Source organism: Stomoxys calcitrans, chromosome 4 (assembly GCF_963082655.1).
Source record: "Stomoxys calcitrans chromosome 4, idStoCalc2.1, whole genome shotgun sequence".
NCBI classification, from domain to species: domain Eukaryota; kingdom Metazoa; phylum Arthropoda; class Insecta; order Diptera; family Muscidae; genus Stomoxys; species Stomoxys calcitrans.
The window spans coordinates 7,782,458-7,797,538 of NC_081555.1; the positions used below are offsets into that span (position 1 = coordinate 7,782,458).

A 15,081-nucleotide genomic window follows, 5' to 3' on the forward strand; every position below is an offset into this window, starting at 1 on the left:
ATTGTTATTGCTGGACTGCAAAAACAAAAACCCTCGAGCATTTCACACTAACCACAGGTTGTGATTTAATTTGCCACACACGTTCAATAATAATTATTGTTACAATTTCACAATAATCATAACATTTATAATGAAAACATCTATAAAATTTGTTTTTTGTTAGACATTCTATTAGAATGATACGCTTCGTTTCAAACTAAATGCATTTTAGAATTAGACATAGAGAAAGAGGGAAAACTACTAGAGTAGGAGTTTTGAATTTTATATAAAAATGCCTAGTGATGACAGTTGACTATTGCAGTTGATAACAAAATGTGGAAAAAGATTGTAGTGCTCTTAGCCATTTGGGCATTTTTAGTGGGAACTGTTATGGTAAGCTGAAAATTCTCAACTTTATTCAAAGAAAGCTAAAAAGAAAATTTTGTCGTTTAGAGTTTTCCCCAACAACAAGGTGGCAATTCCTGGCCTCCACCACCTCCCAATGGGGCCAGACCTAGTGGTCCACCACCAAATGGTCCTCCTCCCAGCGGCATGCCACCTAGAGGTAATTTTTCACAAACATGACTCTGCGTTTGAAAAAAAATGTATTTACTATTGTCCTTCTCTCAAATAGGACCTCCTCCAAATGGCGCTCCACCACCTTCTACCACAGCTGCTACCTCGACCAGTTAAACACATCCGGCTTAATACCTCTCACTTGCTATTGAAATGTCCAGGAAATAAATTCATGTTACCTACCTATGGATTATGTTGCCTTTTCCCCCACTCTACCAAATCGTCCTTTAATATATCCTTGAATCAAGTGTGGTAATGTTTGTATATGTTTAGCATTTGTTTTCGTTTTTTTGTTTAGTTTAGTTTGTCGTCTAAATACAAAAATGATATAACCAAACTAACATTTTGCTGTTTATCTACCGCAGTAATAAATTTTCAACTTAATTATTAGCTGCTGCTATGGCAAAAGCCAGGAATAATCCAAAACCTTAAAATAAAATAAAAATTATTTAACAAAAGTCATAGAGTGACAAAAAGACGAGGTGCGCAAGAGAAATGAGGGGAAAAAAGCAAATGAAAATGAATAAAGCAAAGGAGCTTTAATCATATATCCCCCACCACGCACTAGTAAAAATTACTTAAAACAAGTAAAAAGAGATTAAGCTCCGGGCCGAACATTGAATTAAGAATATCGAGGGGCCTAATACAACTCACTTTGCCAAATTTGAGCACAATTGGGTATATCATACATAATTTACGGGCGAAAGACCTTCAATAGGTAGATCGATCGATATGTGGGCGATATCCAAATTGGTCCCATCTGAACAATATTTTGCAGGTTTTTTTCTTGGTCTATAAAAGATTAATCTCTTGTTCCTAAATTCATTTTCCCAACCTTCATCGATATTTTAACCATCATTAAAGGGGGTTTCCTTTTTAAAAAATTGTTATAAAGTCAAGTATCTATTTTACTAGCATTTATGGTAAGAATTACTACAACTCAAGTTAAACATCTTTCACCTGAGGAAACTTTTCCTTAAAAATTGCCAATTTTGTAAATTTAGTGAGTTTCCAAACATTTATATCAGGACAAACTTTTTGAAACAGTGAGTATTTTCTCTTTAGCTAAGGAACGATATTTTCCTTTTCTCAGAAGCTGAAGACGCATTCCGACAACAACCGCCCACTTCAGATGTTCACAGCGCAGCAAGGATTCTCTGATCTGTCATCACGACAGCAGATGCCAGATTGATCCCAGGCGGTAGAATACCGACCATCAGACCAAATTTAACTGCCGAAGCAGTGAGTTAGGCCGAGGAAGGTTAGGAGTTTCGCCTGGCCAAACCTGGCAGCACAAGGCTAAGCAAACTTAATGAAGAGATTGACATTGATTGGTGAAAGATCGCAAACGCAAAATTTGGGCCCCATACGGGATAGCTGTGAGCACCACACAGGCTGGAACGTTGAGATCCGACCTGTGTGGTGTACATTGCTGTCACGAGAAGCTTAGCTGCGAGCTACCAGGTTGGTGATAGTGGAATGCTAAATCTGGAGTAGCTGCAACTGCAGTCGAGGAAAATCAGCGGTATCGACTGAAGAGACTCATCGAGAGGCCGGGCGGCGCCGGCACAAATGCTGATTGCCTATGATGCTATGATATGGCAAGGCTGGTTATTGGCGCCTTTTAATTAACAATGGCCATCCTGTTCCCGCGGCGATCGGTCCTTTGGACCGGAACGAGCTTGCTCACCTACAGGAGCTAGATGAGGATGGCTACAACCACAACAACATGGGTGAAGCAAGTCGAGAAATGCAACACAGGCTCTGGTGCCACTAGATTGTGTCAGCACTGAGATCACTCAACAGCCCATCAATTGACACCAGATACGAGGTTCAAAACAATGTGCAAATCATTTTGATATTCAATTTATCGAGCATGCAACTAGAGACAAAACCGAATAAAGCCAAATTTAAAAGAAATCAGTTGGAAGTCATGAGAGAAATCATTGCACAAAATTGTAGCCTAATCGAATGAAAATTGCGCCCTCTATAGGCGCAATGTATCATATATTCAGTGTCGAATCGCTTATTTTTGTTCAATTTCGCAAAAAATATCGATAGTGCCAGCTCTATCACCGATATCATCACACTTATCAGCAGCGGTCAGAATACGAAACGGCCTCATGAGCGCACTGTCCTTGTGGCTCTCGATTGACACAGTCAACCACACCATTCTGTTCAATGACCTTATTGAGTCTGATCTCCCGAACTCGAAGAAAAGGTAAATTGTGAACAATGTGTGCGGTGAATTGTGAAATATAACTGCATGTGGAGTTGAGGAATACTAAGACGAAACGCCATAGAGTTTAACCTCCTCAATCACCTTCTGGTGTGGAGATTATATCATATGCAGATGATTGCTCTGTCCTGGCGAGGGATTGTGTGAGCAAATAAATATTTGTCTACGGGACTTTGCAGACTTTTTCAGGAGCCGCAATCTGAAAATCTCCCCTACCAAATCATCGGGAACATTATTCACCGCGGACAACCGATTACACCATAGAGCTTGATATACAGGTCGATGGACAAGCGATCCCCAACCCTCGACAACTGCATCGCAATGTCGGTCCATGGTACTACGATCTGCGAAAGGGCAAGGAACAAGAACAGAGTCCTCAAATATTTGGCCGGCAGCACCTGGGGAATGGACAAGGTTACCCTGTAGACGATCTATAAGGCGATCGGGCAACCGATGATAAGCTATACGACCCATGTATCGACCGCGATGGTGTGCGAAACAAACTGGTGAAACCCAGAAACCTGTCATAACACAGCACTTGGACCATCGCAGGATGTCACCATATGGCGATCACCGACCATCTACAAGAGGATACCAAGATCTTTATGGTTAGGTACAACTGAGAAGTTCTATGTAAACGGTTGCTCCTGGGCTGCCATAGGGAGAACCCGAACTTCCGACTTACCGGGCTGACCCTCCCTTCCAGAAACAAGAAGAAGAAAATCTGAATGTTTAAGAACGCGCTCCGCCAATACCTCATTGTTCCGCTCACAACTGTCTCATACAAGGTAGGTATGCAGGATATCTACCAATATGCAGTAACTAGTGCGATCTCATCATACCGAGGTGTGCCCATTATCCATCCAAGCGGGAAAAGGCGGCGACTTCGAGGCCTGATATCATTCCTATTTGCATCTGTGTTGAAGCAACTTCAACAACATTTTTGCAGTCATTTTTATATAAGTCATAAACATCTTTAGAATAAGGCAAATGAATTATATTGAATTTAACCATTTGAATTTTCTTTAACGTTAATTAATATAAGATTGGCAACGCTTTCATCCTAATATGTATCGCAACGAATTGATTACTAACTAGTACGTACTAAACCCCCTTTTTGTCTCTTTCTAACATTATCTATACGGCTGAAATACTTTACTAAATCAAAAGGGCGTCTTTCGCGCTTTTGCTTAGCCTCAACTAACTTCACTTGTGCAGCATCATCGTTAGGAGGCGGTAAGCAAAGAAATCGCTAATAAACTGTTCCACATTAGCAAACTGAAACCTTGCCTTTTTTCTTCTTCTTCTGTACTTTCAATGGTAAATTGTTACGGTTCTGGAAGCATCCAATACAGTCCACTCATCACATTTACTACCAGAATTGTACATGGTCCATCGAACCTGGAAAGAACAAGTGAATCTATAAAGCTAGCTGGGATCACGTCCACCGCTCTAGTTTAAAAACAAATTATTCTATAACTTCCATAGAAGACAATGGGAAAAAGGTACGTAGGATTTATTAATGTGTGAACGGATAGGGATTTGGCGATTAAATTTGAATGTTACATGACATGAAAGTCCAAAAATAAAAAACTGTCTTTTGTACTGTTGAAACCCAAAAAAGGCGCACATAGTCCACATGAATAATTCTCAATGCTCTTGTCAAAAGAGTTTCTTGATGATACCTTCGGAAACTAATTTTGCTTCACGAGCAAAAAATATATGGAAATCGAATCTTGCTTCACAAGCAGACTATATAAAGATTTAATATTGCTTCACGAGCAAAAATATATGAACGATCGAATCTTGCTTCACGAGCTTAAGATAATCTTCAGAGCATTTAATTTTATGAGACTATAGGAATAAATAGACATAAAGTGTGTATTTGCATTGCTGTTTTCTAACCCAGAACTTAAGAGTACGACTGTTATCTAAGTTGCTGTCATTCCAATCTGTCTTTGCAACAACAAGAAATTGCAGATTAGAGAGTAATACTCTAATAGCACTGGTGTAATTTGCACACTTTTGTTATACATAAGTGATCGCAAAGAGACACAATTTTTTTTTTTTTTTTTTTTTTTTTTTTTTTTTACTTATACTGATATACTCGTAATTCTCGAATATATAAATTTTGTTGCACTTCACGCCCACGCCGCTGCTGGCATACATAATTCTCTACGTACAGAGGAAGAGGTAGAAACGAAATCTCATCACGGACGCTCTTCCCTTTGCCATTGGATTTGTCATTTCACACTGGCTTAACTAACAGGCTCCCAATCCTATGCGACTACGGTTGAGACCTCTAACTTTCCATTACTGACTCTCTTAGATTGAGACTTCTTCCACTCCACTGCAAATACATAAAGCCAAACTCATCTCTTATACGTACAGAGCCGTGCTGATCTGCAGACGAATACATTCAGGCTGCTAGAAGACCAATGAGAGGCGATTCCTCATTTAGTTTTTGAAGCGAGGCTGCATGGATGGTGTATGAATATGAAGAAATAATCTTTAGAAAAGAGAAAAACAAAAACTTTTTCGTAATAGAAATGTGGAAGATTCTAATTAGAAAACTATTGAGGTGAACGGAAATAAAGTTGAAAGTGTATAGAAAGTTTAAAACATAGTTGTGGCAAAATCTAATTAGACAAGTTTGTTCTTACTGAAATTAAAGCGTGTGTAAAAAGCAAGGAAGTTTCCGGTTTAAAGAAAAGAAAAAAGAAAAATTGTGCCTTAACATCGATTAGCATCCATTGAATAATTGAATTCCATGTGCTAGAAACGAAAGGGAAAAAGCCCCAAATACATCATAGAATTTGTTGGAAATTGGAGACACATGGAGTATTAGCGGCTAAGTCAGACAAGAAACCGGTATGATTTGCAAAAGGGGGAGAGAAGGTTAGCGGTGAGTGCATTCATGTTACAAAGTATACATACGAGGGCCGTTTGTGAAGTCACTACTGAAATTTCATTCTTCATAGAAAAGCTGTTTTATGAATGTTGCTACTTTTCCTTGAACCTTACCTTTTATCATGACAATTTTCTATTTTCATTGAAACAATGGTTTCACGTAAGTTTCATTGACAAAATTTTATAAATTCCTATGAGAAAATCAATTTAAATAGTGGTTGGCTTTCAGTCCCTGAAAAACACGCGATATTGCCAAAAAACGCTACATTTTCTAAATAAAAATCTGGATGTAACGAAGAATTCACGAAATTATCTGGAAGTCAAAAGGAGATTGTATATTTAAAATTGAAAGTGTCCAACAGGTGTCATGTATGACAAGTGGCCAATCACAGCCGGGAATTGAATTAAAACGAATTTGTCAATAATACACCGGTTGGAAGATGAAACATGTATTGTTATGTGTAGACAGATGGCTACGATGCTCCTACAAATTTCATACATGAGGAGGAAAGAAATTAAACACGAATTAAATTTTAGAGATATATGCACATCAGGTTATGAAGTTATCTTGATGAAGTTTGACATCAATACTTGAATATAATATTTGATGCTTATATTGACTCACCTATACTTTGGGATGAGAATATATGTAGGTCATATATCGAATAATAAAGGACAATCCACGTCAATGCACATACATATATATTATCCCAGGAAACGATTACTCTGTTACCCACTTACCCAATTTCTCGCCATGAAACCATAAAATGGTTATTTTCTAAATAAACAGCTTATTAGAGAGTACCGCAACATTGGAACCCTTATTTGTATTGAACCCATTATGCTACCTTAATTTTTTTCCTATTTACCTCCAGTCGATTATTTTCAATCTAAGCGCATGAATTTATTTACCATATTGCTTACCTGAATGAATTGTATGGGACTGAACCCATCTCTCACCTGTATTTTTACATTACACCTTATATGTCCTGGCTTGGGATATAGGTGACACTTGACATACTATATTTCATATGAATTACCAATTGACACCTTAGGAGCCATAGAACTTTGGTTTATTTATCTATTTCGGAGATAAGAGACTTAGTACGGTGAACCGGAAATATTAGCACTGAACTTTGGGATTAATCGCTCCGCCGCTGAGGAGGAGAGCACGTTGAATCGGGGTAGAAGAAGTCCATAGCACGCACGCGTTACTATTCAGAGTTCCTTTCTGGAAGAAGAGCTCAGGAGGAAGTCCCAAGACGTTTGGTGGAATTTTTTTTTTCTCAGAATCATTTTATCACGAATGGCTTAGTGACTGGGAGAAAGAGAGTGACCATATTTCGAAGGAGACCAGTATACACAAGTTCCGTGCTGGGGTTTTAATTGGTTCACTGCGTTTTAGGATCATCCGTTAAGACCTGTAACCGGATATATTTGACCAAGTTGAATTTTGTACTATATTCACGTTGGTACGGAATTCCTATGATCGCGATTGGTAATTGATGTTTTGTTATTGGACCTGAGTTGTCTTCGGCGGTTTTCGAAGAGCAATCTGTGTTGAGTTCGAGTAGAGGTCTATATATTACCCTTTTATTTCACTGATAAAGGTACCATTTGAGGTTATTTGAATAGGCCATTATTTGTTATACTCTCAAATTTTGTAGTTTGTTTGGTATTTCGTCGCTTCTCACATTCAGCTGAAGATGAGTTCCCAGAGGTTTATCTTTTTTTCGGACCAAGTGGTCACTTTTTGCGCCAATTTTTCTGGAATTCCCATTGAGGATCATACTGCATCTAGTTTGCAGGTCGAACTAGATGACTTGGAGCGACGTTGGCGTCAACTGACACAGGTTTATGAGACGGAGATGACGTCTGAAAAACCTGAGTACACTCAAGAGGTGCGCAATGCGATTCACTCGAAGTTCTCTGAATCTTGTAGGGCATACAAGGCCTGTAAGGCGGCTATTCTTGATTTGGTTCAAATTGAGAGGCAGAAGCTGGAGAAGTCTAAGGCGAAGGAGGAAACAGAGACTAGGGCTACGGAAGATGGGGGTTTCGTTGTAAAAGTCCCGCCATGCGACACTGAATTTTTTAGTGGTGGCTACGATAAGTGGCCGAGTTTCAGGGACATGTTTACGGCAATTTATGCCAAACACCCCAAATTGTCTCCTGCGCAGAAGCTATTCCACCTTCGGTCAAAGACGCGTGGGGAGGCAAATCAGATCGTGAAACAGTTTGCGCTCACTGATGAAAATTTCAAGTTGGCTTGGGAGGCTCTGCGATCGCGTTATGAAAATAGACGCATTCTGATAAATTACCAACTTAGGAGAATTTTCGAAACTGAACACGTATCCTCAGAGAAAGGGAAGGCTTTGAGGAACTTACAATTCACAGTTAACAACTGTCTGACTGTTCTAAGGTCCTACGGTTTATCTGTTTTATCATGGGACCCTTTTCTTGTTTTCTGGGTGTCGTCCAGGCTGCCGGACGAAACACTTACTGCTTGGGAGAATTCAATAGATGACCACAAATCAATGCCAAGTTGGAGTCAACTGGATGATTTTATCGCGAAAAGGTTAGACATGTTAGAGTCAATTTCCGATATGAAGAGACCGACGAATTCTTCTCAATCTGCTCACAAATCTCAGAATTTTCACACGAAGTCGGATTCGAATTATCGCCCATGCAAAATTTGTCGACAGAACCATTCTTTGAGGGGCTGTCCACAATTTAAGGCTTGGCCACTGGGTAAGAAGAAAAAGTTTGTTTCTACCAACAAGATTTGTGAGAACTGTCTCTCCTACGGACATCAGGCTCAGAATTGCCAAAGCGAAAAGTTGTGCCAGACTTGTCAGCAATCACATCATACTATGCTACACCCGGATCCCACTGGCCCCGCCGGAAATAGGAATTCAGGTGCAAGACATACAAGTGGAACAACCGGAAACAGCTCACAAAACAACCAACATGAATCATCCTCATTTCACGTCGATGCACAATATGAGGATGAGCCATCTACTTCCTATGCCGCCTATGATGATGTATCGAATGTCCAATCTAATTTTGCAAACTCCGGACAAGAAACGGTTTTACCTACCGCCTTAGTGAACATCGAGCACTTGGGAACATTGTTTGCCATTCGGGTATTTGTTGATCAAGGCTCTCAGGAGTCCTTTATTTCAAGTCGAATTGTTAGACAACTTTCAATCCCCACTAAAAAGTCGTTAACTCGAATATCTGGGTTAGGAGGAACCGTTCTGGAAAACTCATCTAAACTGTGTGATGTTACTCTGCAGTCCCGAAAGTCTGACTTCAAATTACGCACCTCGGCCATTGTTATTTCCAATCTGAAGCATTTAATGCCAGGTGCTCCCACCCAAATTTCTGATTGGTCGGCGTTAAATCGCCTGGAATTGGCAGATCCAAACTTCTTTAAGCCTGGCCCCATAGATATGTTGCTTGGAAGCGATATTTTACCGTATATCATTAAATCTGGTGTTCAAAAGAATGTTTCTGGAAGTCTTTTGGCACAGGAAACGGAATTTGGGTGGCTGATAAGTGGACCACCAAGACCACGCTCTGTTACAACATTTGCTTCCTGGGTGGTATCCACTGATACTCTAAATGACGACATTCGAAAGTTCTGGGAAATAGAGGAAGTTCCAATTGCAAAACCTCTTTCTGAAAGTGATGCCCGGTGCGAAGAATTTTTCCGAAAGACAACTGATCGTCTGCCTGATGGGAGATACAGGGTCCGCCTGCCATTCCGACAGGATTTACCGCCTGATAGAGTACTCGGATCTTCGCGACGTATTGCTATGGGACAATTCTTTCGTATGGAGAAAACTCTTGGACATTCTCCTGAACTTGCCAAAGAATACAAAAGGGTATTATCTGAATATTTAAAGCTTGATCACATGGAAATCGCGCCATCAATGGAAATATGTGAGAACAATCGCTACTCTTCTTTTTATCTACCGCACCATGCTGTGGTTAGATCTGAAAGCGTCTCCACCAAATTAAGAGTGGTATTTAACGCATCCAAAAAAACTTCTACAGGAGTTTCATTGAACGACATGCTACATACAGGCCCCACTCTTCAAAACGATCTAATGAACGTTATATTGCGCTGGCGATTTTTTAAGTATGTGTTTAATGGCGACATTGAAAAGATGTACCGCCAAATTCTGATTCACGAAGAGGACAGACCCTATCAAAAGATACTGTTTCGTAACTCGACTAGTGAAGGGGTTGATGATTTCTGGTTAAAAACTGTCACATTCGGTGTGAACTGTGCACCATATCTGGCTATACGCACACTGTTGCAATTGAGTGAAGATGGAAAGAATACCCACCCAACGGCTGCATCCATTCTACGAACCCAAATCTATGTGGACGACATTCTTTCGGGTGGACACACAATAACGGAAGCCCGATCACACGTCTTGGAACTTATTGACTTGTTAAATTCTGCGGGTTTCCCTCTAAAAAAAATGACGGCTAATCACTCTAAAATTCTTCAACACTTGCCCCCGGAAGACCTTCTTACAGAAGATTTTTTGAAAATCGAAGAAACAAGCGATACCAAAACATTAGGCATTCGATGGAATGCTATGTCTGATCAATTTTATTACAAAGTCACCAACATTTCCATTCCGTCTACTCCGATTACTAAACGGAAAATATTGTCTATAGTTGCTAAACTATTCGATCCAGCTGGTTGGTTAACCCCGATAATTGTATTGGCCAAAATTCTCATGCAACAGCTTTGGATTGACGGCACGAACTGGGATGAGGAAGTCAAACCACACTCCTTGGAAAAGTGGAATATGTTTCTTTCAAATTTCAATGAAATTGAGAATATTAAAATTCCTCGGTGGATCCATTACGCCCCAGAGGCAAGGATTCAAATTCATGGCTTCTGTGACGCTTCTGAGAAAGCATACTGCGCCTGTTTGTACATTGTATCAACTATTTCGGATAGCGCTACAACATCGTTTCTGTTAGTTTCCAAAAGCAAAGTGGCACCGTTGAAAACTGTCAGTCTTCCCAGGCTGGAATTATGTGGAGCTACACTGCTATCAAAATTGTTGAAATCAGTTCGTCAACATTTAAGCTTCACTGTTTCAGAAATATATCTGTGGTCAGATTCTACCATTACATTATCCTGGCTACAAAAACCTCCATTTTACTGGAAAACCTTTGTTGCCAATAAAGTTTCCGAGATACTAGAAAACGTTGGAAATGTCAACTGGAGATACGTTCCAACCAAGGATAACCCTTCCGACATTGGTACTCGTGGATGTACTGCGTCAGAACTAGACGCAAATCATTTATGGTGGCATGGACCACAGTGGCTCGTCAAACCATCTGAGTTTTGGCCTAAGCAAATGACCTACAAAGAGGCTTTTATCGAGAAAAAGGTTATTACCTGCCAAACACAAGTGATTGACGATATACTGGAACGGTTCTCATCTCTCGATCGGGCTCTACGGGTAATCTGTTTCATGCTGCGATTTGCAAGGAGATGTCAAAAAAGGAACTTCCCGGAAACAGAAAATGTATTCATTTCTCCGCAGGAGATTATTTCTACAAAATTTCGATTAGTAAGACTTGCACAGATTTCATACTTTTCTGCCGAATACCAGGCCCTTGAGTCCCACCAACCTATTAATTGCAAAAGTAGGTTATTGACTTTAAATCCATTTCTCGACGAACATGGTCTGCTGCGAGTAAATGGCCGCTTGGCAAACTCGGACTTAAGCTTTAACGAAAGATTTCCCATCATAGTGCCACAGAATTCCAGGTTTTGCAAGCTGTTTATTGATTATACACATAAGATTCTTTTACATGCGGAGCATCAAACCATGTTGCGTGCTATTCGACAGGAGTTCTACATCATTCGCCTAAAGAGCGCTGTACGTCATTGTGTCAGGAGTTGCAAAATCTGTACCGTTTATAAACATCGAGTGAGAAACCAAATTATGGCTGCATTACCGGCTGAAAGATGCACATTCTCTTTGCCTTTTACGCACACTGGACTTGATTTTGCAGGTCCGTTTGAATTGAAAACTTCCAAATTGCGAAATGCGAAATTGCAAAAGGGATACGCTGCTATATTTGTCTGCCTATCGACCAGGGCTATTCACTTGGAGGCCTGTTCAGACCTTTCCACTGAGGCCTTTCTTTCCACCTTTAATCGTTTCGTAGGACGACGGGGGTTTCCTAAAAAAGTCTTCTCAGACAATGGTACCAATTTCATTGGAGCAAGTAGATCTCTCTTAAGGGAATACAAGGAGTTCCTCAGAAAGGCCGAGAAATCGGTTGCAGAGAAGTACGGAATGTACGGGTTTTCCTGGCATTTCATTCCACCCCATGCTCCACATATGGGTGGCCTGTGGGAGGCAGCTGTAAAGAGCATGAAGGCTCATTTACGGAAAGTTGCCTCCAATCTCAAATTTACTTATGAGGAATTTTCCACACTGTTGGTCAGGATAGAAAGTGTGCTTAATTCCAGACCATTGTCACCAATAAGCGAGGACCCGACTGATCTTATTCCTTTAACCCCTGGCCATTTCATAAGAGGAGCAGCGCTTATGGCGATCCCTGAAGAGTATTCAGACAATCTCTCTTTGATGAATCGCTGGCAAAGACTGAAATCTTTGCAAATAATGTTTTCTAAACGGTGGAAAAACGAATATGTTTGTGAACTACAAAGAAGATATAAATGGAAATCATCTCAACAAAATTTAGAAAAGGATGACTTCGTTGTGGTCAAGGAAGACAATTTACCCCCTACTGAATGGTGCTTAGGTAGAGTTATCAAAGTATTTACTGGGCAAGATTCAAAGGTTCGTGTGGCGGAAATACGCACACAGAGGGGTACAATTGTTCGACCCTTGGTTAAACTGTGTATCCTTCCAAAAGCTTAGTTGTCAAATTTCTCCAAATCCGTTCACACATTAAATATACCAAATCCTACATTTCAGCTCAACATCTAGCACACCAAAGTGTCGTATCTGCGAGGAAAGACATTTCCTAAAACATTGTCCCAAATTTCAACGTATGCCTGTCTCGGAACGACGGAAGGTCATAAGAGAAAAAGGCTTTTGTTTCAATTGCCTATGCACTGCACATACACGAAGCTGGTGCCCATCCAGGCAAAAGTGCATGGTATGCCAACAAAATCACCACACTATGGTTCATACCGACGACAAATCCTCTGGAACCAAACAACAAAATCGGAATGCCCATTTTAAGACGAAAGGAAACGGAAGAAGCGATTCAGCTCTTCGGGAAACACCTGTAGCCTCTAGCCGTCAGAAACACTTAAATGAGCGTTTGAGCCGACGTCCAACAATGCACGTTTTCCTTCCTACTGCTCTTGCTCGGATCGTGACATCTACTGGTCCAAAAAAAGCGCGATTGCTGCTTAGCTCTGGAGAAGCTCAGACCGTGGTTTTGAAAGAATTGGTCGAACGCCTTAATGTTCGCACTACTAAGCGAGATGGCAAAGAGTATTGCTGCTTAAATCTGGAATCGTATCATGACCCTTTAATAAAAATTCAGATTCATGGTTTAGTAAAATCTCAATTTCACACCGTGCTACCAAAAGCCACTAATGAGCCAAAACTTAAAGCGTTGTATGACCATCTAACCGACCTGGCAGACCCACATTTTTTTCACCCATCGAATATTGAAATCATTGTGGCGAATGATCAACTATCCAAAGTTTTACGAGCTGGCCTAATCCAATCGTCTTCCAATATGCCACTAGTACAGAGTACCATCTTTGGCTGGGTCATCTCAGGTGCTTGTCACTACTGATTTTGCAGTGTTGCAAGGCGGCCGGCATGTTGAAGCAACTTCAACAACATTTTTGCAGTCATTTTTATATAAGTCATAAACATCTTTAGAATAAGGCAAATGAATTATATTGAATTTAACCATTTGAATTTTCTTTAACGTTAATTAATATAAGATTGGCAACGCTTTCATCCTAATATGTATCGCAACGAATTGATTACTAACTAGTACGTACTAAACCCCCTTTTTGTCTCTTTCTAACATTATCTATACGGCTGAAATACTTTACTAAATCAAAAGGGCGTCTTTCGCGCTTTTGCTTAGCCTCAACTAACTTCACTTGTGCAGCATCATCGTTAGGAGGCGGTAAGCAAAGAAATCGCTAATAAACTGTTCCACATTAGCAAACTGAAACCTTGCCTTTTTTCTTCTTCTTCTGTACTTTCAATGGTAAATTGTTACGGTTCTGGAAGCATCCAATACAGTCCACTCATCACATTTACTACCAGAATTGTACAATCTGCGAGGTCTGGTTTTCGAATCCCATGTTTGTATCGTTTTAATATTGAGTGGCATTGCCAGGTTAGCACGATTTTCACGATAAATGCATGGCCTTAAGAAGGACAGAATCAGCGCAAAGAAACATCAAAATTTCAAAAGACACACACATGTAGTGAAAATGCAAGGTAGGCCTCTTGGAAGGTTCATTTAAGAAGTCATACGGTCCTTCTATTAGAAGGCTTTGAAGCGCTGTTGATATGTTATCAGACCACTGGTATTGCCGATGACGAGAAAGACCTGCCCAGAAGAAACAGAACTACTCTGGCTCAACTGAGAACCGGATCATGTAACAGATGAACTCGTATCGTTCAAGGTTACGAGTTCATCTGTGCGGCACCCTACACCCTATGACACCAATCACTTATTTAGATACCCAGCGAAACCAACGAATCGGCCTGCAGGTGCATCCGTTCATATGCAGTTAAAGCAACCAGATTTTTAGAGATGGATCTAGGAATAGTTGACGGGTTAATAAGATATCAGAGACAAGAGTAGACTAGGACGACAGAAGAAAAATCAATATACTTGCAGTGTTTTGCGGGTTCACAAAGTCAATTTTCCAACCTCTGTCCCTATTTTAACATTTTGTCTTTAGTAAAAAATTGCAAAGTTAATTATATCTTATACTAACAGTAAGGATAAATGTTCCTTAAAATTAAGAAAAAAATCTTACACCAAAAGAAAGTTTTCCTAAAAAATAGAAAAATTGGCCATCTTTCATATTTCATTATTTAGCTATGATTCAAATTTAAAAAGCTTCCAAGCTTTTGGACGAGGCTTAGGTGCATTTAAAAACCCGAACGAAGCAAATAGTTTGAATGTTACTTTGATGAGACTCAATAAACCAAACTAAGATTCAGATTGCATTCAATTTTCTCTAATAGAGTCCACCTTCCAAAAACTACTCTTTGGGCCTAGATGTTTGTCTATAAACATTGCACAGATAATTATCCCTCCCTTCATTTTAAACCTCATATCGCCTTTTTAAACGTTTCTTTATAATTTCT

The 15,081-nt window shown here is 40.0% G+C and overlaps 2 protein-coding genes across 2 annotated transcripts; both read left to right on the forward strand.

The window, feature by feature from the left end:
* Nucleotides 1-264: 264 nt before the first annotated feature.
* On the forward strand, nucleotides 265-896 carry LOC106081197 (uncharacterized). Its single transcript, XM_013243002.2, has 3 exons — nucleotides 265-372; nucleotides 433-544; nucleotides 614-896. The coding sequence occupies exons 1-3, from the start codon at nucleotides 313-315 to the stop codon at nucleotides 670-672; spliced, it is 231 nt and encodes a 76-aa protein (XP_013098456.1). The 5' UTR covers nucleotides 265-312; the 3' UTR covers nucleotides 673-896.
* A 3,335-nt stretch (nucleotides 897-4,231) lies between these two features.
* LOC131997327 (uncharacterized) lies at nucleotides 4,232-13,806 on the forward strand. The gene is made up of 2 exons (XM_059368160.1): nucleotides 4,232-4,299; nucleotides 12,697-13,806. Exons 1-2 carry the CDS (start codon nucleotides 4,289-4,291, stop codon nucleotides 13,532-13,534), a joined length of 849 nt encoding a protein of 282 aa, XP_059224143.1. The 5' UTR covers nucleotides 4,232-4,288; the 3' UTR covers nucleotides 13,535-13,806.
* Nucleotides 13,807-15,081: the final 1,275 nt, after the last annotated feature.

What these genes read in the sequence shown, in the direction of transcription:
- LOC106081197 (XM_013243002.2), top strand. Translation starts at nt 313, where the DNA reads ATGTGGAAAAAGATTGTAGTGCTCTTAGCCATTTGGGCATTTTTAGTG. An exon ending in TTTTAGTGGGAACTGTTATG is followed by an intron (nt 373 to 432) that starts GTAAGCTGAAAA and finishes TTTGTCGTTTAG; the next exon opens with AGTTTTCCCCAACAACAAGG. An exon ending in CAGCGGCATGCCACCTAGAG is followed by an intron (nt 545 to 613) that starts GTAATTTTTCAC and finishes TCTCTCAAATAG; the next exon opens with GACCTCCTCCAAATGGCGCT.